We start from the raw sequence: 15,769 nt of genomic DNA, 5'->3' as shown, positions 1-15,769 counted from the left end.
GCATTTTGAAAGCCACTCGGTATCACATCATCTATGCATTTTTTTTCATGAATCCAGTGACTGAGTCGGTATGTTCATTGATGATCTTCAGAGGCGACTCGGAACATATTCCAGTCCACGTTATCAGCGCAAATTCTGATTGGCCGGACCAAAGCTGCGGCTGTACCACTGGAACTTCCCTCTTTGTTTGTAGGTGGGGAGAAGCAAGATGGAGGCATGGTCTGATTTGCCAAAAGGAGGACGTGAGAGGGCCATATACCCGTGTCGGAAAGGCGTGTAGCAGTGGTCAAGAGTGGAATTTTTGCGAGTTAGACAGTCGCTGTGTTGATAAAAATTTGGGAGCATGGTTCTCAAATTACTTTTGTTAAAGCCCCACGCAACAATGAACACTGCCTCCGGGAATGTGGTCTCCAGTTTGTTCAGGGTCAAACGAAGATCTTTGAGAGCTTTTTGCTGTCGGCTTGGGGCAGGATGTACACAGCCATGGCTATAATCTCTGAGAACCCTCTCGGAAGAATGGGCCTCTGGTGAAAGCTAGGTAATTGTAGTGTAATTATGGCAGAGACTGACTGACTTGCTCTGAGAACTAATGGTTCCTTCTTAACGAGCTGAAGTCATTAGAAAATACGATTTAAGGCCTGTTTATTATAACGGACGATTTAAGACTGTTTCTTCTCCTGACGTTAGTTCAGAACTGATCGTCAATCTGCTGTTGTCTTCCCTGCTGTTAGCAGTCAGGACCATCAGAGAGAGCGGTGTACCCACAACAGTACTGCAGAGAGAGACTGTAGGGTAGTAACACGATGTGGAAGCCGTGTGTCTCAAGGCCACAGAGGGTAGCCTCATCAATACATTCTACTACTACCTCTACTACCACAGAGGGTAGATCCATCAATACATTCTACTACTACCTCTACTACCACAGAGGGTAGCTCCATCAATACATTCTACTACCTCTACTACCACAGAGGGTAGATCCATCAATACATTCTACTACTACCTCTACTACCACAGAGGGTAGCTCCATCAATACATTCTACTACCTCTACTACCACAGAGGGTAGCTCCATCAATACATTCTACTATCTCTACTACCACAGAGGGTAGCTCCATCAATACATTATCCTACTACCACAGAGGGTAGCTCCATCAATACATTCTACTACTACCTCTACTACCACAGAGGGTAGCTCCATCAATACATTCTACTATCTCTACTACCACAGAGGGTAGCTCCATCAATACATTCTACTACTACCACAGAGGGTAGCTCCATCAATACATTCTACTACCTCTACTACCACAGAGGGTAGCTCCATCAATACATTCTTACTACCACAGAGGGTAGCTCCATCAATACATTCTACTACCTCTACTACCACAGAGGGTAGCTACATCAATACATTATACTACTACCTCTACTACCACAGAGGGTAGCTCCATCAATACATTCTACTACTACCTCTACTACCACAGAGGGTAGCTCCATCAATACATTCTACTACTACCTCTACTACCACAGAGGGTAGCTCCATCAATACATTCTACTACTACCTCTACTACCACAGAGGGTAGCTCCATCAATACATTCTACTACCTCTACTACCACAGAGGGTAGCTCCATCAATACATTCTACTATCTCTACTACCACAGAGGGTAGCTCCATCAATACATTATCCTACTACCACAGAGGGTAGCTCCATCAATACATTCTACTACTACCTCTACTACCACAGAGGGTAGCTCCATCAATACATTCTACTATCTCTACTACCACAGAGGGTAGCTCCATCAATACATTCTACTACTACCACAGAGGGTAGCTCCATCAATACATTCTACTACCTCTACTACCACAGAGGGTAGCTCCATCAATACATTCTACTACTACCACAGAGGGTAGCTCCATCAATACATTCTACTACCTCTACTACCACAGAGGGTAGCTACATCAATACATTATACTACTACCTCTACTACCACAGAGGGTAGCTCCATCAATACATTCTACTACTACCTCTACTACCACAGAGGGTAGCTCCATCAATACATTCTACTACTACCTCTACTACCACAGAGGGTAGCTACATCAATACATTCTACTACTACCTCTAGTACCACAGAGGGTAGGTACATCAATACATTCTACTACTACCTCTACTACCACAGAGGGTAGCTCCATCAATACATTCTACTACTACCTCTACTACCACAGAGGGTAGCTCCATCAATACATTCTACTACTACCTCTACTACCACAGAGGGTAGCTCCATCAATACATTCTACTACTACCTCTACTACCACAGAGGGTAGCTCCATCAATACATTCTACTACTACCTCTACTACCACATAGGGTAGCTCCATCAATACATTCTACTACTACCTCTACTACCACAGAGGGTAGCTACATCAATACATTCTACTACTACCTCTAGTACCACAGAGGGTAGCTACATCAATACATTCTACTACTACCTCTACTACCACAGAGGGTAGCTCCATCAATACATTCTACTAACCCTACTACCACAGAGGGTAGCTCCATCAATACATTCTACTACCTCTACTACCACAGAGGGTAGCTCCATCAATACATTCTACTATCTCTACTACCACAGAGGGTAGCTCCATCAATACATTCTCCTACTACCACAGAGGGTAGCTCCATCAATACATTCTACTACTACCTCTACTACCACAGAGGGTAGCTCCATCAATACATTCTACTATCTCTACTACCACAGAGGGTAGCTCCATCAATACATTCTACTACTACCACAGAGGGTAGCTCCATCAATACATTCTACTACCTCTACTACCACAGAGGGTAGCTCCATCAATACATTCTACTACTACCACAGAGGGTAGCTCCATCAATACATTCTACTACCTCTACTACCACAGAGGGTAGCTCCATCAATACATTCTACTACTACCTCTACTACCACATAGGGTAGCTCCATCAATACATTCTACTACTACCTCTACTACCACAGAGGGTAGCTACATCAATACATTCTACTACTACCTCTAGTACCACAGAGGGTAGCTACATCAATACATTCTACTACTACCTCTACTACCACAGAGGGTAGCTCCATCAATACATTCTACTACTACCTCTACTACCACAGAGGGTAGCTCCATCAATACATTCTACTACCTCTACTACCACAGAGGGTAGCTCCATCAATACATTCTACTATCTCTACTACCACAGAGGGTAGCTCCATCAATACATTCTCCTACTACCTCTACTACCACAGAGGGTAGCTCCATCAATACATTCTACTATCTCTACTACCACAGAGGGTAGCTCCATCAATACATTCTACTACTACCACAGAGGGTAGCTCCATCAATACATTCTACTACCTCTACTACCACAGAGGGTAGCTCCATCAATACATTCTACTACTACCACAGAGGGTAGCTCCATCAATACATTCTACTACCTCTACTACCACAGAGGGTAGCTCCATCAATACATTCTACTACTACCTCTACTACCACAGAGGGAAGCTCCATCAATACATTCTACTACTACCTCTACTACCACAGAGGGTAGCTCCATCAATACATTCTACTACTACCTCTACTACCACAGAGGGTAGCTCCATCAATACATTCTACTACTACCTCTACTACCACAGAGGGTAGCTACATTAATAAGTTCTACCTTTTTTTGTCAAATTTCGTTTTCCCTGTCTGTTTTCTCTTTCTTTTCTAGAATGTTCTCATTGTCCAGATTTAACAACAGATAGAAATGTCTAACTCCTCTCGTCCTCTCGTCCTCTCCTCTCGTCCTCTCCTCTCGTCCCCTCCTCTCGTCCTCTCGTCCTCTCTTCTCTTCAGCATGTGATGAGTGGTCAGTGCTTCCCAGACCAGACCTCCACCATGATGTCAACCGCTTCGGACACACAGCCATCATCAGCGACAGGTACAGAAACACCCTCTGATTGGTCAGGTACAGAAACACCCTCTGATTGGTCAGGTACAGAGACACTTTCTATTGGGACAGAGTGGCAAATGTTGTACTGTAAACTGGGACAGTTGTTGTACTGTAAACTGGGACAGATGTTGTACTGTAAACTGGGACAGATAGTGGACAGTAAACTGGGACTGATGGTGGACAGTAAACTGGGACAGAGTATGGACAGTAAACTGGGACACATGATGGACAGTAAACTGGGACAGATAGTGGACAGTAAACTAGGACAGATGTTGGACAGTAAACTGGGACAGATGAGGGACAGTAAACTGGGACAGATAGTGGACAGTAAACTGGGACAGATTGTGGACAGTAAACTGAGACAGATGTTGTACTGTAAACTGGGACAGATGTTGGACAGTAAACTGGGACAGATGAGGACAGTAAACTGGGACAGATGTTGTACAGTAAACTGGGAAAGATGTTGTACTGTAAACTGGGACAGGTGTTGTACTGTAAATTGGGACATTTGTTGGACAGTAAATTGGGACAGGCGTTGACAGTAAATTGGGACAGATAGTGGACAGTAAATTGGGACAGATCGGGGACAGTGAACTGGGACAGATGGGGACAGTAAACTGGGACAGATGTTGTACTGTAAACTGGGACAGATGTTGTACTGCAAACTGGGACAGATGTTGGACAGTAAACTGGGACAGATGTTGGACAGTAAACTGGGACAGATAGGGGACAGTAAACTGGGACAGATGGAGGACAGTAGATGGGACAGATGGGGGACAGTAAACTGGGACAGATGATGGACAGTAAACTGAGACAGATGTTGGACAGTAAATTCAGACAGATAGTGGACAGTAAATTGGGACAGGTAGGGACAGTAAACTGTGACAGATGGAAGACAGTAAACTGGGACAGATGTTGTACTGTAAACTGGGACAGATGTTGTACTGTAAACTGGGACAGATAATGGACAGTAAACTGGGACAGATGTTGGACAGTAAACTGGGACAGATAGTGTACTGTAAACTGGGACAGATGTGGTACTGTAAACTGGGACAGATGTAAGACAGTAAACTGGGACAGATGGTGGACAGTAAACTGGGACAGATGTTATACTGTAAACTGGGACAGATGGGGGACAGTAAACTGGGTGAAGAAAAAGCCAACGGACCTTCAATAGGCCAGTTCTACCAGTTCTACCAGTTCTACCAGTTCTGCCAGTTCTACCAGTTCTACCAGTTCTGCCAGTTCTACCAGTTCTACCAGTTCTACTAGTTCTGCCCATAGATTATGTGGTTCATTATTATGAGCTCTGTGGTAGAACGTCAGACAGGACATCAGCCTGTCCCCTCTCATTCTCCTCCTCAGATCAGACAGGACATCAGCCTGTCCCCTCTCATTCTCCTCCTCAGATCAGACAGGACATCAGCCTGTCCCCTCTCATTCTCCTCCTCAGATCAGACAGGACATCAGCCTGTCCCATCTCATTCTCCTCCTCAGATCAGACAGGACATCAGCCTGTCCCCTCTCACTCTCCTCCTCAGATCAGACAGGACATCAGCCCCCCCCTCCCTCCAGGGCTGGTGACTGTATGACCTCTGTCAGGGGTCTGTCAGGATGACATCACACAGGAAGTAGGACATGTAGAGGATTTTGAATAACATTTTATTGGTCGTCCTGGCACATTCTCCCCGTCTCGTCGTCGTTAGTAATCAGGCCTATAACTGATGTGTCGTCAACAAAGTTGATTGTTGAGTTGGAGGCGTGCGTGACCACGCAGTCGTGGGTGAACAGGGAGTACAGGAGGGGGCTGAGCACGCACCCCTGGGGGGCTCCCAGTGTTGAGGATCAGCGTGGCAGACATGTTTTTTTGTTAATTCTTTCCAGTGTGTCAAGTAATTATCTTTTTTGTTTTCTCATGGTTTGGTTGGGTCTAATTGTGTTGCTGTCCTGGGGCTCTGTGGGGTGTGTTTGTGTTTGTGAACAGAGCCCCAGGACCAGCTTGCTTAGGGGACTTTTCTCCAGGTTCATCTCTCTGTAGGTGATGACTTTGTGGTGGAATGTGTGGACATCACTTCCTTTTAGGTGGTTGTAGAATTGAACAACTCTTTTCTGGATTTTGATAATTCGTGGATATCGACCTAATTCTGCTCTGCATGCATTATTTGGTGTTTTACGTTATGCACTGTGGATATTTTTGCAGAAATCTGTATGCAGTCTCAATTTGGTGTTTGTCTCATTTTGTGAATTCATGGTTGGTGAGCGGACCCCAGACCTCACAACCATAAAGGGCAATGGGTTCTTTAACTGATTCAAGTATTTTTTAGCCAGATCCTAATTGGTATGTCGAATTTTATGTTCCTTTTGATGGTGTAGAAGGCCCTTCTTGCCTTGTCTCTCAGATCATTCACAGCTTTGTGGAAGTTACCTGTAGTGATGTTTAGGCCGAGGTATGTATAGTTTTTGTGTGTGCTCTAGGGCAACGGTGTTTAGATGGAATTTGTATTTGTGGTCCTGGCATCTGGACCTTTTTTGGAACACCATTATTTTTGTCTTACTGAGATTTACCGTCAGGGCCCAGGTCTGGCAGAATCTGTGCAGAAGATCTAGGTGCTGCTGTAGGCCCTCCTTGGTTGGTGACAGAAGCACCAGATCATCAGCAAACAGGTCGGGTGCTGCAGACGGTTCTAGTGCCCTCGCCAAATCGTTGATATATATATTGAAGACGGTGGGGCTCAAGCTGCATCCCTGTCTTACTCCACAGCCCTCTTGCACGCTCTCTCTCTCTCTTTCTCTCTCTCACTCTCCTTCCCCCCCCCCTCTCTCCTCCAGTGTAATGTACGTTTTCGGGGGGTTCAGCAGTCTCCTGCTGAGTGACATTCTGATGTATACGCCAGCCAGCTGCTCCAGCGCTCCAAACGCTGCCGTCTGTGCAGCAACCTTGCTGGGGGTTCACTGCCACTGGAATGCTACCCTAGGGACTTGCCTGCCTTGGGACTCGAACCCCGGATCACTGGATGAGCAGACCGCTTCCTGTGGAACCAGAACATGTAGGTGACCTGTGACCTGAAAATAAACCCTACTCTTCCTGGTATTTTATTAAGGCTACCTCCCTTATAACTATGACCCTATAGACCTTTTGAACTGTTGTTTGAGGAGGAGCGGAACCCTGGAACCCCAAGGTACTTCCGGTGTGTTTGGAAACAACTAGCTAACTTAGTCTAGTGGTTTTAGCAAGGTCAATATTGCGGGTGGGATGGTCCTTACGACCGGGGGCGAATCTGTTTTTGCACATTTTAGTTTATAGATTTCCATAAGAGGCATTGCAGCGGTCTGCATGGCCTGCATGGAGAGTAACGTTAGCATCAGGAGGTGATGGCGCCAGGACGACGTGTATCACACGGGTAAGTTGTTTATGAAGTTAACCGTATATTTTAGTTAACGTCAGCTAGCTAGCTACATATAAATAGGATCGACAGTCAACAAAATGTGTTTTTTAAATGCTCAAATGTTAGCTTGGTCTGCTAAAAAACAACAGTGATTGCTACCTAGCTAGTAGCTAAGCTAGCTAAGGAAGAGATTTCCGGTCCCAAAGAGAGAACTATGACAATACAAAAACACAATTACCACAAAATATGAAATGTTGAAAACTTGAAAATGTGACCTGATTCAGGAAACTAGACGTATGTCACGACTTCACAGGAGAGCCGTACATTTTTTTTTTTTTTTATCAAAATGCGTTTTTCGTCAGAAATGCCTTCTGGAACATGTGAACTTTCGTGTGCCTTAATAACAAACTTGTATGCCATCTGTAAATACGAATACAATTGTTAAATTTCGAGCATAGTTGGTTTAGCCACAGAAAAAGTCAGCAACCTTCCCACTAGCCATGATTAGCTGAGATAATGAGTGGGCTGGACATGCCGAGAGAGGAGTTCGGATACAATGTAGAAAATAGGAAAAATAAAGGAAAACCATTGAGTTAGTATGTGTGTTGGAACTTTTGACTGGTACTGTACATAGGCTCCGATTTGATACAGGAACGATACGTTTTACTTCTAAATGATTCGGTTTGATTAGAGGAACAAATCAATGAGATTCGGTGAGATGCAATACCATTTGTCACATAAACACATTCGTTGTCCCAAATTAAAATTCTGCTGCTGATGGAGCTCATGGATCTCTCTGAGTTGGATCTCTCTGAGTTGGATCTGTCTGAACTGGATCTGTCTGAGCTGGATCTCTCTGAGTTGGATCTGTCTGAACTGGATCTGTCTGAGTTGGTGTGTGTGTGTGTGTGTGTGTGTGTGTGTGTGTGTGTGTGTGTGTGTGTGTGTGTGTGTGTGTGTGTGTGTGTGTGTGTGTGTGTGTGTAAATTATGTACAGATAACTGGCAAAATTAAAGGAACCTCCAACATAAACCGTCTTAATATGGTGTTGGGCCACCACGAGCCAGAACCACTTCAACGCACCTTAGCATATATTCTAGTGTCTGGAACTCTATTGAAAGGATGCAACAACATTTTTCCACAAGAAATTCCATTATTTGGTGTCAGAAAGTTACATATTTTCAGAAAGTAGAATTTGAGCAAAAAAAAGGTGAACCCGATTTTCTGACTGAATCGTTACATCCCTAATATAGTACAGTCTGATACCAGTGATGGTGTGAATGGCCTAAATCACCAAGTTGTTTGTGCAACAGTATCTTCATAAATCAAAGAGGAATAGGCGAAGCAAAGCCAAAGATATTATATCCAACCCAAAATAGTTAATTTGGGTTGTTTTCAATGGGAGCAAATGAAGCATAGTGGGCAGAACAAGCAGGGTTGCGGGCAGAGCCAAGTACGAACTAGCGATATCCTATTGGCACGTTCCAGCATGTATTGACATATTTCAGTTAGGGAACGCCTTCTCTGTGAAGTGGGCGTGTGCAATAACTCAATTTTCTCTTGCACTCCTTGTAAACAACGCAATTTTTTCGGGAACTTTGGCGAAGGGCCAACAAAACGTATTGCACTCTGTTCGTATCAGATTTTAGTTTTGGGGACAGAACACTGATATCGGGCTTTTCATCAACGGGAAGATCAGCAGAATTTAGGCCCAGTTCCTTTTCCTGTAGTCCACAATCATCTCCTGTTGTCTTGATCACGTTGAGGAAGAGGTTGTTGTCCTTGTACTACATGGCCAGGTCTCTGACCTCCTCCCTGTAGGCCGTCTCATCATTGTCGGTGATCAGGTCTAACACTGTTGTGTCATCAGCAAATTTAATGATGGTGTTGGAGTCGTGCCTGGCCGTGCAGCCATGAGTGAACAGTACAGGAGGGGACTGAGCACGCACCCCTGAGGGGCCCCCGTGTTGAGGATCAGCCTGGCGGATGTGTTGTTGCCTACCCTTACCACCTGGGGGCGGCCCGTCAGGAAGTCCAGGATCCAGTTGCAGAGGGTTGTGTTTCATCCCAGGGTCCTTAGCTTATTGATGAGCTTTGAGGGCACGATGGTATTGAACGCTGTGCTGTAGTCAATGAATAGCATTCTCACATAGGTGTTTCTTTTGTCCAGGTGGGAAAGGGCAGTGTGGAGTGCAATAGAGATTGCATCATCTGTGGATCTGTTGGAGCATTATGCAAATTGGACTGGGTCTAGTGTTTCTGGGATAATGGTGTTGATGTGAGCCATGACCAGCCTTTCAAAGCACTTCATGGCTACGGACGTGAGTGCTACGGGTCTGTAGTCATTTAGGCAGGTTACCTTTGTGTTCTTGGGCACAGGGACTGTGGTGGTCTGCTTGAAAGATGTTGGTGTTACAGACTCGGACAGGGAGAGGTTGAAAATAACAGTGAAGACACTTGCCAGTTGGTCAGAGCATGCTCTGAGTACAAGACCTGGTAATGGCCCTGCGGCCTTGTGAATGTTGACCTGTTTAAAGGTCTTACTCACATCGGCTACAGATCACACAGAAGTCTGGAACAGCCGGTGCGCAATGTAACGGCCGTCGTATTGAGTAGACCAAGGCGCAGCGGGTTGAGTGCTCATTTTAACGTTTTATTTTAATAAACTTGAACACTTAACAAAAATAACAAAACGAACGACAGCTAAACAGTTTTGCAGGCTAACCCTAGCAGTGCAAAAACAACTTCCCACAAGGGTCTCCGTGATCGATTGATTCGATGGGCCCATAATCTCCCCTCTTCGGGTCACCCTGGGATCGAGAGGACAGTGCAGAACCTGATGGGAAAGTACTGGTGGTCCACCTTGGCCAAGGACGTGCGGTTGTATGTTTCCTCCTGCTCGATGTGCGCTCAGAGCAAGGCTACTCGACACCTGCCTAGAGGGAAATTACACCCCCTCCCCGTTCCACAGCGGCCGTGGTCGCACTTGTCAGTGGACTTCCTCACTGACCTTCCCGTCTCTCAGGGGAACACCACTATCCTGGTCGTTGTGGATCGGTTCTCGAAGTCCTGCCGTCTCATCCCGTTGCCCGGTCTCCCTACGGCTCTGCAGACTGCGGAGGCCCTGTTTACCCATGTCTTCCGGCACTACGGGGTGCCCGAGGACATCGTTTCTGATCGGGGTCCCCAGTTCACGTCCAGAGTTTGGAGGGCGTTCATGGAACGTTTGGGGGTCTTGGTCAGCCTGACCTCGGGTTTCCACCCCAAAAGTAATGGGCAGGTGGAGAGGGTGAACCAAGAGGTGGGTAGGTTTCTAAGGACGTATTGCCGGGACCGGCCCAGGGAATGGGCGAGATACGTCCCATGGGCAGAAATAGCCCAAAATTCCCTACGTCACTCATCGACCAACATGTCACCGTTCCAGTGCGTGTTGGGCTACCAGCCGGTCCTGGCTCCATGGCACCAGAGCCAGACCGAGGCTCCTGCGGTGGAGGATTGGGTGCAGCGCTCGAAGGACACTTGGAGAGCCGTCCAAGACGCACTCACTAAGGCGAGTGGACGGCAGAAGAAGAGCGCTGACCAGCACCGCAGTGAGACCCCTGTGTTTGCACCAGGGGATCGAGTCTGGCTCTCGGCTAGAAACCTGCCCCTCCGCTTGCCCTGCCGGAAGCTGGGCCCGCAGTGTGTAGGGCCGTTTAAAGTCCTGAGGAGGATAAACGAGGTGTGTTACCGGTTACAACTTCCATCTTACTGTTTCATGTGTCTCTCCTCAGGCCAGTGGTAGCTGGTCCCATGCAGGAAGGTGAGGTGCCGGAGGTTCCTCCACCCCCGCTGGACATTGGGGTGTCCCCGGCGTATAAGATACGCGCCATTCTGGACTCCAGACTTCGGGGGGGGGGGGCCTACAGTACCTCGTCGACTGGGAGGGGTACGGCGCGGAGGAGAGGTGCTGGGTACCTAGGAAGGACATTTTGGACCCCCCACTACTGAGGGAATTCCACCGCCTTCTTGGGGATCGCCCTGCGCCTCGTCCTCCGGGTCGCCCTCGAGGCCGGTGGCGGCGCGCTGCGGGAGCCGCGCGTCAGGAGGGGGGTACTGTCACGAATTCCACCGAAGGTGACTCCCCTGCCTGCTCGGGCGGCGCTCGGCGGTCGTCGTCACCGGCCTACTAGCCGCCGCTGATCCCTTTTTCCTTTTCGTTTGGTATGTCTTATTGTTTGCACCTGTTCCCCATTTGGTTCTCTTGATTTATGGTTATTTAAGCCTGTTTAGCCCGCCCAGGTTTGTGCGGGATTATTTGCGTCAGTGTGTTTTGTTATTGGATGTGCTAGCGATCGTATAGTGTTGTTTTATGTGCGTGCTGTGCGCCTGTTGTTTTTGGGCACCTCGCATTTTCACGCCGGTTGTGTTGGCGTCGACCGTTTTGTTGTGTTACGGAATAAACACATTATCTCCTTACCTCTGCTCTCTGCGCCTGACTCCTACCACCACTCCTAGCATTTACTGACACAGGGCGACCTAAGTATGACTCTCAGTCAGCAACAACGATGTACAGCTGTTCCTGATTGAGAGCCATACCAGGCCAACACAAAGAAATACACAACATAGATAGAGCATAGAAATACACAACATAGAACATAACCAAAACCCCGGAATACTCTAAACAAACACTCCTCTACATAAACACATATATCAACAAACCCCGAACCACATAAAACAAATACCCCCTGCCACGTCCTGACCGAACTACAATAACAAATAACCCCTTTACTGGTCAGAACGTGACACGCAAGATAGTCCTTCTCTCTTTACTTTTGTTCAGTCTGCAAAATGTGGTTATCAACCAAAACGTCATGTTTTTTTACTTTTTTCAAAAAACATGATTTAAAACAATCTCTTGATGGTGTGATGGGGAGTCTCCGCTATCTCTCTTGTTGTAGGGGAGATTGAAGCATCAACCAACCCTTTCATATGTCCTGTTTTGACTGTTTACATCCTGTGTGTTGATCATAGATGCTTGTAGCAATACAGGTGTATAGCCTATACTATAGTATTAGTATACTATATTAGTACTATACTATACTACTAATATACTACACTATTGCTATACTAGTAATATACTATATTAGTACTACACTTACTATACTCTTCGGGGCGGCAAGTAGCCTAGTGGTTAGATCGTTGGACTAGTAACCAGCAGGTAGCCTAGTGGTTAGAGCGTTGGACTAGTAACCAGCAGGTAGCCTAGTGGTTAGAGCGTTGGACTAGTAACCAGCAGGTAGCCTAGGGGTTAGAGCGTTGGACTAGTAACCAGCAGGTAGCCTAGTGGTTAGAGTGTTGGACTAGTAACCAGCAGGTAGCCTAGTGGTTAGAGTGTTGGACTAGTAACCAGCAGGTAGCATAGTGGTTAGAGTGTTGGACTAGTAACCAGCAGGTAGCCTAGTGGTAAGAGCGTTGGACTAGTAACCAGCATGTTGCCTAGTGGTAAGAGCGTTGGCCTAGTAACCAGCAGGTAGCCTAGTGGTTAGAGCGTTGGACTAGTAACCAGCAGGTAGCATAGTGGTAAGAGCGTTGGACTAGTAACCAGCAGGTAGCCTAGTGGTAAGAGCGTTGGACTAGTAACCAGCAGGTAGCCTAGTGGTTAGAGCGTTGGACTAGTAACCAGCAGGTAGCCTAGTGGTTAGAGTGTTGGACTAGTAACCAGCAGGTAGCCTAGTGATTAGAGCGTTGGACTAGTAACCAGCAGGTAGCATAGTGGTTAGAGCGTTGGACTAGTAACCAGCAGGTAGCCTAGTGGTTAGAGCGTTGGGACTAGTAACCAGCAGGTAGCCTAGTGGTTAGAGCTTTGGCCTAGTAACCGAAAGGTTGCAAGATCAAATCCCCGAGTTGACAAGGTAAAAATCTGTCGTTCTGCCCCTGAACAAGGCAGTTAACCCACTGTTCCTAGGCCGTCATTGTAAATAAGTATTTGTTCTTAACTGACTTGCCTTGTTAAATAAAAATAAAATAACCCTTCTTAATCTGCACTATTGGTTAAAGCCTGTTAGTCAGCATTTCACAGTGAGGTCTACACTTGTTGTATTCGACGCATGTGACAAATAAAGTTTGATTTAATATACTATATTAGTACTACATTGTTACTATGTTATCCTACTAATATGCTATACTATTAATACATGATACCATGCTATACTATACTAGTACTACACTAGTACTATACTATTAATATACTATACTAGTACTACACTAGTACTATACTATTAATATACGATACCACGCTATACTATACTAGTACTACACAAGTACTATACTATTAATATATGATACCATGCTATACTATACTAGTACTACACTAGTACTATACTATTAATATACGATACCACACTATACTATACTAGTACTACACTAGTACTATACTATTAATATACGATACCACGCTATACTATACTAGTACTACACTAGTACTATACTATTAATATACGATACCCCGCTATACTATACTAGTACTACACTATTAATATATGATACCACGCTATACTATACTAGTACTACACTATTAATATACGATACCATGCTATACTATACTAGTGCTACACTAGTACTATACTACTAATATACGATACCACGCTATACTATACTAGTACTACACTAGTACTATACTACTAATATACTATTATTGTGCTTAACTATTACTATTCTATTACCACAGTATGGATTAACAAGGTCCTCTCTGGTTGTATTATAGATGCTGACAACGATCGTTGTGACCAGTACGCGGACTGCTACAGCTGCACATCCAATACTAACGGCTGCCAGTGGTGTGCTGTTCAGTGTCTCTCCGTGAGCTCCAACTGCACGGCCGTCACGGTAAGAACGGGCCGGGACGTGTTACTTTACATTTAGATAACATGGACTTTCACACAATGTGTATTTGGTACCATTAGGGTTGAGAAAATTATGGTAACTTTCACAAAATACTCAGGTTTTCTAAATGTTTTTTGAATATTCCTGGAATCAGGAGGGAGTGAGCAGGAAATCCAGGAATCGTCATGTATGTGAATGTATGACGTGTCTTCCTATCCCAGGGGGCCATAGTGGAGTATGGTATATGCCCCAAAGACAACCCCTCATACATCTGCAACAAGAAGACCAGCTGTAAGAGCTGTGGTGTGGACCAGAACTGCCAGTGGGAACCCAGAAACCAGGAGTGCATCGCTCTACCTGGTAAGAAACCAGGAGTGTATCTCTCTACCTGGTAAGAAACCAGAAGTGTATCTCTCTACCTGGTAAGAAACCAGAAGTGTATCTCTCTACCTGGTAAGAAACCAGGAGTGTATATCTCTACCTGGTAAGAGCCCAGAAACCAGAAGTGTATCTCTCTACCTGGTAAGAAACCAGGAGTGTATATCACTACCTGGTAAGAGCCCAGAAACCAGAAGTGTATATCTCTACCTGGTAAGAAACCAGAAGTGTACCAATCTACCTGGTAAGAAACCAGGAGTGTATCTCTACCTGGTAAGAAACCAGGAGTGTATCTCTCTACCTGGTAAGAAACCAGGAGTGTATCTCTCTACCTGGTAAGAATCCAGAAGTGTACCTATCTACCTGGTAAGAAACCAGAAGTGTATCTCTCTACCTGGTAAGAAACCAGAAGTGTATCTCTCTACCTGGTAAGAAACCAGGAGTGTATATCTCTACCTGGTAAGAGCCCAGAAACCAGAAGTGTATCTCTCTACCTGGTAAGAAACCAGGAGTGTATATCACTACCTGGTAAGAGCCCAGAAACCAGAAGTGTATATCTCTACCTGGTAAGAAACCAGAAGTGTACCAATCTACCTGGTAAGAAACCAGGAGTGTATCTCTACCTGGTAAGAAACCAGGAGTGTATCTCTCTACCTGGTAAGAAACCAGGAGTGTATCTCTCTACCTGGTAAGAATCCAGAAGTGTACCTATCTACCTGGTAAGAAACCAGAAGTGTATCTCTCTATCTGGTAAGAAACCAGAAGTGTATCTCTCTACCTGGTAAGAAACCAGAAGTGTATCTCTCTACCTGGTAAGAAACCAGAAGTGTATCTCTCTACCTTGTAAGAAACCAGAAGTGTATCTCTCTACCTGGTAAGAAACCAGAAGTGTACCTTTCTACCTGGTAAGAGCCCAGAAACCAGAAGTGTATCTCTCTACCTGGTAAGAGCCCAGAAACCAGAAGTGTATCTCTCTACCTGGTAAGAAACCAGAAACCAGAAGTGCATCTCTCTACCTGGTAAGATGTCACATCCTGACCAGTAAAGGGGTTTATTTGTTATTGTAGTTTGGTCAGGACGTGGCAGAGGGTATTTGTTTTCATGGTTTTGTGTATGTGTTTAGATAGAGGGATATTTTGTGTAGAGTGTTTCTGGGGTTTATTGGTGTAAGTGTCGATGTAGAGGG

The 15,769-nt window shown here is 45.5% G+C and overlaps 1 protein-coding gene across 5 annotated transcripts in view; it reads left to right on the top strand.

The window, feature by feature from the left end:
• LOC106591480 (attractin) overlaps positions 1–15,769 on the top strand; it is a 627,298-nt gene that overhangs the window by 220,078 nt on the left and 391,451 nt on the right. For all 5 annotated transcript variants that reach the window (XM_045723805.1, XM_045723804.1, XM_045723802.1 and 2 more), the window contains exons 11-14: positions 3,859–3,943; positions 6,785–7,002; positions 14,087–14,208; positions 14,427–14,565. In XM_045723805.1, the coding sequence (XP_045579761.1) occupies positions 3,859–3,943; positions 6,785–7,002; positions 14,087–14,208; positions 14,427–14,565 (564 nt within the window). The remainder of the gene's footprint in view (positions 1–3,858; positions 3,944–6,784; positions 7,003–14,086; positions 14,209–14,426; positions 14,566–15,769) is intronic.

This window comes from Salmo salar, chromosome ssa09, assembly GCF_905237065.1.
Source record: "Salmo salar chromosome ssa09, Ssal_v3.1, whole genome shotgun sequence".
NCBI lineage: Eukaryota > Metazoa > Chordata > Actinopteri > Salmoniformes > Salmonidae > Salmo > Salmo salar.
Note: the sequence above shows the minus strand (reverse complement) of the source record. Positions and strands in the feature narration are given on the sequence as shown.